Genomic DNA, 14,697 nt, shown 5'->3' on the forward strand with positions numbered 1-14,697 from the left:
CCAGAGATGTTTTCTGCCCCATCAGATGGCCCCCAAATGTGGTATGTGTGCCTCTCAGGATTCATTGTTTTTGTGTACACACAATCATTTTCATTTTAATGGTGTTATATTCATATCAGTCTGTTAGGAAAAAATTAAAAATGTGACCAGGACATGAAATCTGATGTGAACTGAAGCTTCTCAGGGCACTGTGTGGTCCACCTACACATGGACACAGTCATGAAGAACCATCTCCCTGCACAACTGACATTTCTCTTTATGCCTGTGTCTCCCCCATTGGGAGAAGTGCCTCTAGGGCGGGACTTTGTCCAAGTAAGCTTTGTGTTCACCAATCTCTGCTGGATCCAGGGCCTGATTCCGACAATGGAGGTCAATAAAATTTTGTTGAATGTTTTACTGACCTTGAAGAGCATATCATTTTGCAAAAGGGAAACAGGTCTTTTGCAACCTAGTGGTTATTCCTGGTGTCTGATTGGCAGATGGGCCAGTGCCTAAGTGGGAGTGACACTAACACAGAAGAGGCACTAGAAAGTGTCCATTCTCCAGACTCTGGCAGGCCTCATTCATCATTTTTGCTGTATCTTGTTTTAATTTATGTTGTGTCTTTTGTGGATATCAACATCTTGTCTCCCTGAAGGGTTTGTGTCTTTTGGAGATTCTTGGCATAGTATTGTTTTGTTTTGTTTTATTAATCCTCATCTGAGGATATTTTTTCCATTGATTTTTTTAGAGAGAATGGAAGGGAGCAGGAGAGACAGAGAGAGAAACCCTTGACCAGAATCAAACCAGCGACCCTTCAGTCTGCAGGCTGATGCTCTAACCACTGCGCAAAACTGGCTAGGGCTCTCTCTCTCTCACTTTTTTTAAAAAATTGATTTTAGAGAGAGGAAGAGAGAAAAAGAAACATCAATTTGTTGCTCCACCCATCTACGCATTCATTGGTTGACTTCTTATGTGCCTTGACCAGAGATGGAACCTGCAACCTTGGCTCATCCAGAAAACACTCTAACCAACTGAGCCACCTGGCCAGGGTACTTGGCATAGTGTCTTATTCATGTTTGTTAATTAACCCAAGCAAACCCACTGTCTCGAAATGACTAGAGAAATGGGGCCATGTGTCACTAGTCCTCGTGGCTTTTCTGCAGTGAAAGCCAGACACCTCTTTTTGGTTTTCACTGCAGAAAGAGGTGTCTGGCGTGGGCTGTGCCCTTCACCAAAGGTACACAAAGAATGTATTACCCATTGGGCCATGCTGAGTTTTTGCAACAGCAGGCATAGTAGATGATATGTTCTCAGCAGGAACAGACCAGGTTCCTGCAGCAGGTGTTCGCAATTTGGAAGGTCTCATTTGCGTCACAGCTCCAATAGACCTGCTTGATACCTGCTCACACCTGTGACATGATCTTTATGTGGCTGATGGCTGAGCACTCAGAAATGCATTTGGTAATACAGAGTCCTGAGGCTGGAAAAAGTTAGCAGCATCTGGACTTTGTGTATTGGAGTGTATTAGTTTCCTATGGCTGCTATAACAAATGACCCCAAATTTAGTGATTTGAAACAACACAACTTAATTCTCTTACAGTTTTGGAGGTAAGTCTAAAATGGGTTTTAAGGGGCTAAAATCAAGATGTTGACAGGTGTTTTAGGGGTGTAGGAGAAAATGTCCCTTGCCTTTTCTAGGTTCTAGAGGCTTCCCATCTTCCTTGCCTATTGATCTTATTCCAACCACCACTTCTGTTGTCATATCTCCTTCTCTGACTCTAACCCTCTCTTCTCTCTTTCCACTTATTAGGATCCTTGTGATGATATTGGGCCAGCTTAGATAATCTAGGATATTTCCCCATCTCAAGAGCTTTCATTTAATCTCATCTGCAAAGTCCCTTTTACCATGGAAGGTATCCTATTCACAAACTCCAGAGATTAGGATGTGGACATCTTTGGCGAGGCATGATTCTGTCAACACTGGGAAAATCAAAGCAGGTGAGCCAGTGCCAAGATGGAACCTACTCTACACAGTGTCAGAGAAACCTTGTAAAAACATAAATGGTAACACGTCATTTTTCTACTCACAGTCCTCCCATGCTACTTGCTGCTCCCAAGAGAAAGATCAAAGTCCTCCTGGTGGCCTGTGAGGTCTTATCTGACACCCCTCTGACCTCATCCCCTCCTAACCGTCTGCTTTGTCTGTCCAGCTACATTGGCCTCCTTGCTGCTCCTCCTACACCTCTCGGCCTTTTCCCGCCTCTGAGCTTGCCCTCCCTTCCTGGACCCATCTGTCCTTGGTTTCTCCTCTCGGATCTCAGATCAAATATCATGTTCCAAGAGAGGCCCACCTCTCCATCTCAACTAGAATATTCTCTCTCCCCACCCCCACATGGCCACTGGTCACTCTCCAGCTGTTGCTTCATTCTGAAACATTTTGCTTCATTTATTCATTACTTGCCTGTCTCCTCAGATAAGAATTTACCCTCCTGGAGACCACCCACAGGGTCAGCCTTGCCCACTTGGTGGGCCCCTAGCTCTGATCTCTCTGTCCAGACGCTTTGTAGGTGCCCAGCATGGGTGCCCGCCAAGACTGGCCTGAGCAGAGCAGGCAGGGCAGAGGGGGCAGGGCTGCCTTTCCCGCCTGGACAGCTAGGAAAAAGCGGGAAAATGAGGCGGGGGGGGGGGGGAACCAGCAAACAAGTACCACGGGTGGGTAGAGTGGGAGTGCTGGCGGGCTCCGACGCTAAGAAGTGGGACTGGGGGCGATAAGGCTGGCCATCAGGATGCCGGAGGTCTCCTGGAGGCCCCCCCACATTTTCCTGCAGTGTTTAGGCATTGATTGCAGCCTTCCTTGCCCTACTGATCAATGCGTGCTCTGGGCGGGGGGGGGGGGGAGCTGCAGGAACAGACTTAGTAGATCAGTTGGTCTCTATTCTGGGGGGGTCCGTAGAGCTCCGGAAGGGCACGCATGGTGGGGGGACCCAGGTCCCACGACTGGGCCCCGTTGCCGTGTTGTACGCTGGGCACACCCAGCAGAGCGCGCAGGACGGGGCGGGGCCGTGGCCCGCTGGGAGGGGGGGTGGACTGAGGCGGGGGCGCCCCCCACCCCCTTTCTTGCTTGGCGCCACTGCGGCGGCCAATCGCCACGCAGGCGCCCGCCCCCGGCGTGGCCTCCCGCGGTCCCGCAACTCCCAAAGCCGAGTTTTCGCGGGAAAAAGATCAGAGCAGCTGGCAGCGCGGCGGGCAGTGTTGGCAGGCTGGGCGATCCGGGTCGCACGCACGCGGCTCTATCGCCATCCTCAGGCGGGCCAGGCGCGCAGGCAGGCGAGTGGTCCAGGCGGCCGGAGAGGTGAGAGGCCGGGCGGATTTGGGCACCAGCCGGACCGGTGTGTGTGGGGGGGGGGGTAGGGGAGGAAAACCCAGCGCACTGGGCGCTGAGACTTTGCAAAACTTTCAGGAGCGGCCAGAGACGCGCGGTCAGCTCCAGTGCCCGCGTGCCCCGCGCCGGGCCGGCCCTGCACGCGGTCTCGGGCTCTGCCCCTAGCCCCGCCCGCCCTAGGCAGTCGCCTTCGGAATTCCGGACTTGGGCTCGGGCGGGCGGAACATCCCCAGAGCTCCGCGGGGGTCGCGCCGGCTGGGTGGGGGAGGGCGGGAGAGCCGCGGGGGAGCGTGTCAGGCTCCGCGCCTGCGCGCGGGGCGCCCCGCGATTCAATTGTCGCGCCGGAGCCCGATTTCGCGCGCCCTTAGTTCCCCGGGCACGTCTGGGCCAATGGGGAGCGAGCGGGGCGGGGCGGCCTGGCGCGGCGGAGCGAATGAACGAGGCGGATCAAGTGAGGGGGCGGGACCTGGCGCGAGGGGCCCCTCTATCGGTCCCGGGGGTGGGGGTGGGCGTGGGCTCGCTGGCTTGGCCCACTCACGCGGGAGGGAGGATAAGAGGGGCTCCAGGACGTGAGTCGGGGTCCGGGAAACGGGAGCCGGCGCGCGTAGCCGCTGTGGGACTGAGGTGAGACGCGCAGCGCACTGCGGGGTGGCCGGGACGGGGCGGCCGGTTGCCATGGCCACCACTGGGACGGCCGAGTCGCGCGCGCGCGGGGAGGGGGCGACGGGGGTCGCGTGTCTCCGGTGGGGTTCTTCCCCCTTTGCACTTAGTGAGTTCCCAGGGACTTCTGAAGTTCCTACGTGCGTCGGACTTTTGGGTTTCCCTCTTGCGTCAGTATTAATTCAGGGATTGAATGAATGAATGAATGAATGAATGAGCAAACTCGATCCCTCACCGTTTTGCTGTGCCCTTCCTCTTAACGTTAGTGTCCTTTTCCTCTGAAGGGGGAGTGTGGGTTGGACTGAGTGGTCCAAGGTGCCGTTTGCCTTCCCCTAATTAACCCTTCCTCCTAAGCCGTACACGGGTGTTAGTCATTTATGCATTAATTTCTTAATTTACTCTGCCAGGCCCTGGGTTAGCTCTGGCAGTCTGTGGGGACTAGGGGGCTGGGAAGGCGTTCAGGGAGTTTCTGGGTGCCCACAGACTGGACAAAGCAAGGATGACCCAAGGATGGTACTGCCTGGTGGTGGCAGCGGTAGAACTGACGGAAGGATCCACTCTCTGCCCTCAGCACCAACAGGCACCATGTGGATCCAGGTTCGAACCATGGATGGGAAGGTGACCCACTCAGTGGACTCGCTTTCCAGGCTGACCAAGGTGGAAGAGCTGAGGAAGAAGATCCAGGAGTTGTTCCACGTGGAGCCAGGCCTACAGAGGCTTTTCTACAGGGGCAAGCAGGTAAACCCGCCCTGCAGGCTGCCCGCCGCCCAGCACCTTTGTTCTTGTCTCGTCCAGGCTTTGCTCCTCCGCCACCAGCACATTCAGTCTCCCCCCTCATCCGGTCCCGCTTCATGTCTCCACAGAAAACTCAAATGCCTGAGCCAGGAACAAAGGCTCAACTCACAGATTGACACACTGGGCAGGCAGCTGGCACTCGAATCTGTAGCATTTGGACTCTTAAACTCCCTCTTTATTTTATTGTTTTTGAAGCTTCTCAAAATAATTTCTAGGAAAAGAAAGCTGACTGAGAGCTGACGAATTTCAAGAAGAGCCTAGAATAATTATTTGTTAAACACTAGGACAGAAGGGACCAGTTCTTTGAAACATACACTGGTGGCCCACGGCCTGCACCTATTTAGAGTTTGACCCCACAGGGTGTGTTTTCTAGAAATTTGGATCAGCTTACTCAGAGGTGGGAGATGATGCTTGCAAATCAGGAATTTCTGCCACTCTGGGCCTGCTCTTGCTGGGGCTGCCTGTGAGCAGGGGCTGGTGCCGTGGTCTGTGGCCTTGCTCCTCTGCCTCCTTTGCACTCTGTCTTCAGCTCCTTGTAGCATTTAAAATGGCCACCCTTGTTTTAGTGGCTGCCCGAAATTGGGACGCTTTCGCCAGTGGCACTGGGTGAGGTTTCCAATTTTGTAGTTGCCCTTGGGGGGATGGTGGAATGTACTGTGAATGAGATTTCCCTGAGTGGGTGAAGATGGTATAACAAAGTACTGGTCCCGTCTGGTGGGACCGTCTGGATTTGGGTGGACTGTAGGGACAGTGGTATAGAGATTGTACAGGATTAAGTGTCTTCAGTTAGGCCGGGTGCCGGACTTTGTTGTTGTCGCATTTTGAACTGGATCCTGCCGCCATCTGGTGTCTAGATTGAAAAATAAACACTCTGCGCTTGGGCATGATTTTGGGGGGTTGGGAGGATCCTGTGTGCTTACTTGAAATGAGACCTGATGATTAATTTCTTGGGCTTGCAGCTCACTGGGAGACCTTTAGCCTCCTTCCTGTGAGAGATATGGTGACTTGAATGTCTTAAGAATCTGAGTTAACCCGCCCTGGCTGGGGAGGGAAAGCCGATCCTGCAAACTTGGGGATTTAACTGTGCAGTCATGTGCGTGTTGAGAAAAGGCAGGGCTGTGAGTGGAGCTCCGCTGGGCTGCTGTCTCCCACCTCTTCCAAGGGTGGATCATTTTTGTGGCATCCGCACTGATTATGATTTGCCACTCAGTCTGTTCAGCAGAGGTCCTTTCACAGAGTTTCTGAAAACCTCTTGCATGTGCCTGCTAAGCAGTTCATGGTGTAGTTCAAAAGCAGGTTGGATCGAGTCCTCTCAAGTTCAAGAAAGTGCGTAATTTTGTTTGCCTGTTGTGTGCCAAACACTGTTCATTTTAATTTTTACATTGCAAACATGCAGAAAAGTTGAAAGAACCATGAACACATAAATACCTACCCCTAGATTTTACCACTGATATCTTGTGTGTCACTTTATCACGCAGCTTTCTGTCTTGTTCTATCTGTCCACTAATTTTTCTTATTTTTTGGAATGCATTTCAAAGTAAGCTGCAGACTCTAGTTCATATTACCCCTAAACACTCAGCATGCCTGTCATTAACTAGAGTTCACTATTTGTTTGTGGTTCTTGTCTTTTTAGGTAATATTTGTATATATCAAGACACATCTTAAGCAGACCATTTGGAGTTCTGACAAATGTCTACACCCACATAACCAAACCCCTGTCTCCCTTTATTCATCACATAATATTTGGTCCATTCAAAAGTCTCATAACATCTGTGTAAATTACAAAGCATGATAATTACAGCAACACCAAAGTGCGTTAGACATGTCAATAGTGCTTTTAATTTTAAGGCTGTTGGCGATGAGATACAGGGCTCTAAATACTGCCTTTTCACAGTACAGCTTTTATAGTTACCAGAAGCTGCCCATTCTCCTTCCCTGTGCCCCACTCGGCGGCTTTGTGAGGGAACGAACGTGTAGTTGTTTCTGTCTTCCGGGTAAGGAAGCCAGGCCTCAGAGCCTGATGCAATTTCCCCAAGGTTGCCTGGCCAGGAACTGGCCTGGTCACTAGGAGGTGTGGACATTGACAGGAGGGTGGGTGACAAAAGCACACAAGCAGCAGCTTGAAGCAAGTAAAGTCTGCAAACAGACCAGACTAGTAGTGATAGAAAGCAGTGCAATTTCCAGTGGGTATAAGAGAGCTGTTGTTTTTCCAGAATGTTCTAGAGAGTCTACACACTCTCCCCCCACCCCTTTTTAAAGAAATACGGCATAGCAGTCCAAGTTCTGCAGTGAGGTTGACTGAGACCATAAAGCAGAACATAGCTGAGTCTTCAGGATATGGGAGGGTTTTGTGGCAGCTTATTTAGGCTGAATGGGTTGGCGGTTATGCTGCTTGATTGGCGGAAATACAGGGAGCATGGGGGGAAGGGACTTCAGGGGCAGGCCCAGCCTGGGCAAGGGGAGAGGCATCTGGCGCCTGTTTATTGGCTGCCCATAGAAATAACAATCGCTGTCATTTGTGGCAAAGCCTTGAACAGGCTCAGGTACAATACTTTTCTAGTTATATAATCTTCCCTAGTCCCCTGGCCAAGTAGCTTGGTGCCATTGACTCTCTCAGTTCAAATGGGGCTACTCTTTCTGTTCACATTGTGGCATGGTAGGAATTCAGTGAGGTAATGGACGTGAAGGAATGAGCCCCGTGCTTGGCTTACGATAAAGGTGCAATAAATCAGCTTAGCATCTGTCCCCCTGGGCACTCCTGATATGGGGACCCGGTCATTACCTGTGGGGGGGCCAACCTGGGCACTGTGGGGTATTGAGCAACATCCCTGGCCCCACCCACTCAGTGCCAGGGGCACCCTTAGTTGTGACAGCCATGAATGTCCCCAGCATCACCAAGTATCCTCTGGGGAACAGAATCACCCCCAATAGAGAACTACTAATTATGTAGATAATTTAGGAGAACAGCTAAATTGACCTTGTTGGGCTCAAAGGCTCTGTTTAGGTCAGTTTGAAAGATCAATTGAAATGGTATCCTGGGAATGGCCTTTCAAGGGTCACTCATGTCACAGTGACCCACCAAATGTCCCTGCTGTTTTGGCCTTTTCAGAATGCTGCCTATCTTCCCAAAGGGCAGAGTCAGGCAGCAAATAGGACAGTCCTCCTGCAGAGACCTGTCCTTTAGGCTGCATGAGGGAGGGTCCCTTTTTCCCCTGGAGAGCTCCCAACTGTAGAATATACCCTCTGAGCCAAGGGTCAGCAGACCCTGTCTCTAAAGAGACTGATAGTAAACATTTGCTTCTCTGGGGGCTGCTCACCTCCACCACTAGAGCAGGAAAGCAGCCATAGACAGTATATAAATGAATGAACATGTTTCAATAGGAGTCACAATACATTTTGTTTACAAAAGTCAAGTGCTTGACAGAACTGTCATGCTGGCTGTAGGGTGCCAATCACCCTGTACTTTGATCCAGGCTCCACTCTGGTGCAGCTAGGTTGTACTCTCAGGGAACTCAACTGCTGTGGAATGTGCTAGAACAGGTCCCCCGGGGCACTTTGCTGCAGGAATTTTTCCAGGGCAGGGGTGCTCAGACTGTTTGGTCTCAGTCTCCCTTTCCACTCTCCAAAGTGATTGAGGACCCCAAAGAGCTTCTGATGATGGGGATTAGGTCCATCGGTTTTTGTTGTATTAGAAATTAGAAATTAGGCCCTGGCCTGCATCACTCAGTGTTTAGACTGTCAACCTGCACACCAGAGGGTCACTGGTTTGATTCCTGGTCAAGAGCATGTACCTGGGTTGCAGGTTTGATCCCTGTTCCCTGTTAGGGCATGTAAGGGAGGCAGCCAATCTATGTGTCTCTCTCACATGGATCGATTGTCTCTCTCTTTCCCCCCCCCCCCCCGCCCGCTCTCTAAAAATCAGTGGGAAAAATATCCTCAGGTGAGGATTAAAAAAAAAATTAGAATTCACCATGCACACGTTTCCTTAGTCATCAGAAGGGTGGCATCATCCTATGTCATGTAGGCTCCTCTGTACCCCTGTGGCACAAGAGGAGTGAAAATGGCCAGTGACAGTGGTGACGTCAGAAGAATTTTGGCCTTCCAGATCACCAGAATGTTGCTCCAGGGCTTATCCTCAGCTGTGACCCTGCAGGGTCAAAGGACAGAGTTGAGTGGTCATGCCTGATTTGCCCTCTTCATGTCTGAGAGGAGCTAGGATGTGAGAGAAGGGTCGTGCTTGTCCTTGAGGTGCTGTTCACCCTGCTCGCTCCTTCCCAAGTGGGCAGTTGTGTCGCCTCTGCCACATCTGGGATCCTGCTCCCTGTGTTTTCTTCTCTTCCATCTCTCTGTCCATCTATCTGCACCTCAGGTTTCTGCGGAGGCCTGGAGGCTGTGGTGGGAGGGGTGGGGGTGGCTGCATCTCCTAGAAGAGGGGCAGAGCCGTTTCTCACTTCCTCCCTCTCCAAGTTCCCTTTTCTTCTTCAGCTCTGGGTCCATCTTGGTACAAGGCTCACACCACCCTCTTTATGACCCTGCAGTCTGGCTTATGTCCCCTCTACCTCTCACCCAAATCACCACCTCTTAAGCTAACCAGAGAACCACCACATGCCAAACCCGGTGGTATTTATTTCCCACTCTTGGGCGTTGGGGCAGCAGTTGGCACCCTGAAAAATACCACCTAAAAATGTAACGAAGGGCAGAAAGTGGGCAGAAGCAATAGGCATGGCAAGCTTATAATACAATTTTCCAAAAGGAACCAGGTGCTTAGTTGTTAAATCGTATATGTGTTTATTTAGATTTACACAATGCTTATGGCATAAAATTCCAAATGTCCAGGAAGCGTACTTGGATTAAAAGAGAGAGAGAGACATAACTTAAATACTGTAGGTAGTTGGCCCTGACAAGGTAGCTCAGTTGGTTAGAGCATTATCCTGGTACGCCAAGGTTGGGGTTTCAACCCCCAGTCAGGGCACATACAAGAAGCAATCAATGAATGCATAAATAAGTGAAACAACAAACCAATGTTTCTCTCCCTCCTCCTCTCTTTCTCTCTCCCCACTTTCTCTCTTTCCCTCTCGCCCCCCCCTTCATTTCTCTCTAAAACAAAAAAATACCATAGGGAGTTTTGCCCTCAGACCTGAATCTGCAGGGTTACTTCCCCATAAACCCATCCTAAATTGAAAATATTATAAGTCAAAAATTTATTTAATATACCTGATCTACTGAGCATCACAGTTTAGCCCAGCCCATTGTGAACAGAACACTTTTATTAACCTCTGGTTGGGCAAAATCTTCTTGCTGCTGCCGCCCAGCGCCACAGGAGAGTATCAGACTGCATATCACCAGCATGGGACAAGATCCAAATTCAAAACTTGAAGTTGGCTGCTACTGAATGCATATTGCTTTTGTACCACCAAAAAGTAAAAAATTTGTTAAGTTGAACCATCATAATTTGGGACCATCAGTAGCTGGAACTATATATATGCAGCCTTTTTGGACTGCCTTTTTTTAAAAAAACAAAACAAAACAAAACCCAGCTTTATTGATATTGAACTCATATACAGTTTACCCCTTTAAAATATACAGTTCTGCCCTGGCCGGTCTATCTTAGTGGTTGGAGTGTCAGCCCTCACACAGAAGGGTCTCAGGTTGATTTCCCGATCAGGGGCACATACCTGGGTTGCAGGTTCAATCCCCGGCCCTGGTTGGTGTGTGTGCGCGGGAGGCAACCAACCAATCAATGTGTCTCTCTCATATCAATGTTTCTCTCTTCCCCTCCGTCCCTCTCTTCCATCTAAAAATCAATGGAAAAAATATCCTCTGGTGACGATTAACAAAAAAACCAAAAAAAACCTCTCTCTCTTCCGGTGTGGATTAACAAAAAAGGAGATAAATAAAATAAAATTTGCAATTTAATATTCTACTCTATATTTATAGCGATTTTCAGCCATCACCAAAGTAAATTTTAGGACTTTTTCATCCAAAGGAAACTGCACTTTTTAGCTATAACTGCCCTATTCCCCGTCTTCCTCCCCCAGCCCCTGGCAACCATTGACCCACTTCCTGTCTCTGTGGATTTGCCTGCTCTGGATATTTGATATAAATGGAATCACACACTACGTGGCCTTTTGTGTCTGACTTTTCTTACTGAGCATGATGTTTTCAAATCCATTCACATTGTAGTGAGTGTCAGCGCTTCACTCCTTTTCATGGTTGAGTAATATTCCACAGCATGGGTGGACACATTGTGTTTATCCATTCATCCATCAGTGGACACTTAGGCTACTGTGAAACATGCTGATTTAAACATGGGTACACACAGGTTGACTTGTCTCTTCCTTCCCATTCATGTTACCTCTAACCCGGTGTCATGGTTGTTCTGTGTTGCCCCGTGTTTGAGGGCTGGTATTGCATCTAAGTCTCCCTGGCTTTCCTGTGGTAGTTGGGCAGTGCCAGGCACATTGGAGGCTCTCACTTTTTGCTGGGTGAGCAGGTAGAGTGGGCCCTGGACATCTAGGGGGGTTTCAGAGAGGCCCTAGCAGCCTCTGCAGCTGTAGGCAAGTGATGATGTGTTCAGATGCATTTTTCCTGGGGGGAGGGGTCATCCTCCATCAGATTCTCAGATTTGTGTTGAAGGAAGAATAACATGATGGGGGAGAGCATGAGGGGGAAGGGGTCAGTGGAGAAAAAAAGGGGGATATCTGTAATACTTTGAACAATGAAGATAAATTTAAAAAGAGAGAGAATAACAACCACTGGACTGAAGGATGACCTTGGACCCAGGTTCTTGCCTCCACTGGGACTCTGGTGCTGTTCACATATTAATGGCAACCAGGTCTTTGAAACATCAGCTTTTGGTAAAAATTGGGAAGGAGGGAAAGTTGATCTTTTGGGTATGTTTTCCTTTTTCCCCTTTTCTTTAGGGCACTGCTTCTGAACCAGGTTGTTCTGCTGCAAGGGGACACTGGAAGTTTGGAGACATCTGTGGTTTTCATGACTGGGGGAGCTCCTGGCATTATGAGTGGGGGCCAGGGATGCTGCTCCACACCTTGCAGTGCTCAAGATGGCCCCTCACTGAGAACGATCCAGCCCCAATGTCACAGTGCCTTTGGGGCATCTGCATAGAATAAGGTGTACTTGTAGGTCCTTATAGGGTGTTGGCAGAGTGCCTTCGGATAGTTTCTAATAAAAGGTAATTCCTCGGCCTTTGGTGCCCTCGGGATTCAGCTCAGAAGACAAAACTCCTACACACCTGCCTAGTAACACCCATGATAGATTGCTGAGCTGTGCTGTTTACAGGGTCCTGTTAGCAGGTGGAATTAACATAAAGGAATTAATAGAGAGGGGTGGAGTTAATGGGTCTGAGAAGCTGCCCTGTGTGGGTAAGACCTGAGCTAGATAGAGCCTTATACAGGAGACTTGTGGATGTTTGAGTGTATGTCTCCTTGGGCTCACATAAGGTGGATCTCCTCCCTGGGCACCGCTGACATTGGGACCAAGTCATTGTCTTGGGGGGCCATCCCTGGTACTGTTGGAGGTTTTGCAGCATTTCTGGCCCTACCCATCCCAGCTGATAACCATAGATGTCTCCAGACATTATGTGCCAGTGTCCCCTGTATGCTGGATTACCCTTAAATTGAGAACTAGTGATAAAGACAACTCATGTTTGTTGTAACAAAAGTTGCAAAACACAGAGTACTAAGGAGACCTCTGACACCTCATCTGTGTCTGTAGCACAGCAGGGTTATGCTGTGTGCTCTTGGGGACATTTATCGTATGACACCATGAGTCCTCATTTGAGAGGGCCTGGCAATCCTGGGAAAGGGATATCAGTGTGCATGTCCAGGAGGTGACAGGTTTTATTGCCCCATAATCCAAGGACATATTCGTTCCTTTTCTCACTGCTTGTTCTTGCTGCCTGGCACCCAGCGTACACGCTAAATGTCTGGCGGGTGAGTTACTCCTGTCTTGGTATCTCTGTAGATGGAGGACGGACACACCCTCTTTGACTACGATGTTCGCCTGAACGACACCATCCAGCTCCTGGTTCGGCAGAGCCTTGTGCTCCCCCCCAGCAGCAGCAAGGAGAGAGACCCCGAGCTTTCTGACACGGATTCTGGCTGTGGCCTGGGTCAGAGCGAGTCGGACAAGTCCTCGAATAGCGGCGAGGTGGCTGTGGAGGCAGATGGGAAGGCAGGCTTAGCAGATGAGGATGACTGTGTTGAGACGGAGCTGGGCCTGTACAAGGTGAGACTCCTGCAGAAGATTTGGGGTCTGGCCGGTCTCTGTACCCCTGAGGAGCACTCCCCACAGTCCTCTGTCTTCTTCGGCTTCCCCACCACCCAGCTGTAAGCTCAGGAGGGTGGGCAGCTCCCCTCTATCCCTGTGGTTGGGCACCCCCAGTTCTGCTGTGAAAACCTGGTTTCTTTGACAGAAACATAAGCTACTCCAGATTCCTTTCTGATACCCTAAAGCAAAATCCTGGGTCTAAGCCTGTAGGTGTCTGCATTGGCCTTTGCAGTGGCTGTAAAATTTCTGATTTCGCTGCCACCCTCTAAGATCATGAAATTTCACATGATCTGAATTCCCAGCTTCTTTTGAGAAATGGACAGTTCTGGCCTCCTTGGGCTGATCCTGCTTCCACGACACTGGCAACATCTTGGGACATCTGTGGATGTCATGACTTGGGGGTACTACTGACAGCGGTGGGGGCCAGAGATCCTGCTGAAGACCCCACAGTATCAGGATGGCCCCTCTCAGTGACCCCAGTGTCCACATTATTGCAGCCGAGAAACCCTATTCCAGGCATTTGGGTTTTCGTCCCAGGCCTGAAGCAGCCAGTGCCAAGAACCAAAACCAGCCCTTGTTAGTGTTCCTTTCCTGGGTCGGATGAGAGAGTGTCCTTTTCCCTTTGCAGGTCAATGAGTATGTCGATGCTCGGGACACGAACATGGGAGCTTGGTTTGAGGCGCAGGTTGTCAGGGTGACAAGGAAGGCACCGTCCCAGGACGAGCCCTGCAGCTCTGCCTCCTGTTCCACGCTGGAAGAAGACATCATTTATCACGTGAAATATGATGAGTGAGTGTCATTCCAGGCAGGTGGGCCTGAGCTATTGGTCCTGTATATATAGGACCTAGTTTGGTATAGCCTTGGGGATGATAGTCAGGATTCGAGGCCCCCATCCTTATGCTCCCAAACCACACAGGAGGCCACCCCTAGAGGACTAGCATTATGGGGACCCAAAGCTAGGCCAACCTCTCCTCAGGTCTCCTTGGAGAGCGCTGCTCTGATCTTCCAGTCAGAGCTACCCCCCTTCCCCCACCTTCCCCTCCATTTCATGTTTTATTTCACTGGTACCACGTGAAACCATCTTACATGTTTGTCACCTCTCTCCCTCACTGGAGTGAGTTGAGTATTTATTGAGCATTTATTCTGTATGTCAGGCCCTGTGCTCGGCACAGGGAATTCTTGTCTTGAACCCAGAGGGTGTCTTAGTAGGTTTGGGCCACCATAGCAACATACCACATGCTGGGCGGCTTAAACAGCAGACATTAATTTTCTCACAGTTCTGGAGGTTGGAAGTCCAAGATCAAAGTATTGGCAGGGTTGCTTCCTGGTGAGGACTCCTCTTGGCTGTCTTCTCACTGTGTTCTCATGTGGAAAGAGAGGGCTCTGGTGTCTCCTTTTATAAGTACAACAACCCCATCATATTAGGGACCCAACTGTATGACTTCATTTAACTTCAGTGATTTCCCTAAAGGCCCCATCTCCAAATATAGTCACATTGTGGGGGGTGGGGATACGGTTTAGTCCATAACAGGGCAAGCATGCCTGCCTACAGGGAGCTCACATTCTAGGGGGCAGAGGAGCTTCATCTG

General features: G+C 50.1%; 1 protein-coding gene across 6 annotated transcripts in view; it reads left to right on the plus strand.

Moving 5' to 3' along the window:
• UHRF1 (ubiquitin like with PHD and ring finger domains 1) overlaps positions 1-14,697 on the plus strand; it is a 38,208-nt gene that overhangs the window by 2,047 nt on the left and 21,464 nt on the right. For 2 of the 6 annotated variants that reach the window (XM_081135961.1, XM_081135963.1), the window contains exons 2-4: positions 4,596-4,762; positions 12,803-13,066; positions 13,737-13,897. In XM_081135961.1, the coding sequence (XP_080992087.1) occupies positions 4,610-4,762; positions 12,803-13,066; positions 13,737-13,897 (578 nt within the window). In that variant the 5' untranslated portion in view covers positions 4,596-4,609. Of the gene's footprint in view, positions 1-3,170; positions 3,335-3,897; positions 3,989-4,595; positions 4,763-12,802; positions 13,067-13,736; positions 13,898-14,697 lie in introns of those variants that run through there. The other 4 variants (XM_081135959.1, XM_081135962.1, XM_081135960.1 and 1 more) reach the window with 4 other exon arrangements.

Source organism: Miniopterus schreibersii (assembly GCF_964146895.1).
Source record: "Miniopterus schreibersii genome assembly, chromosome: 4".
Classification (NCBI taxonomy): Eukaryota; Metazoa; Chordata; class Mammalia; order Chiroptera; family Miniopteridae; genus Miniopterus; species Miniopterus schreibersii.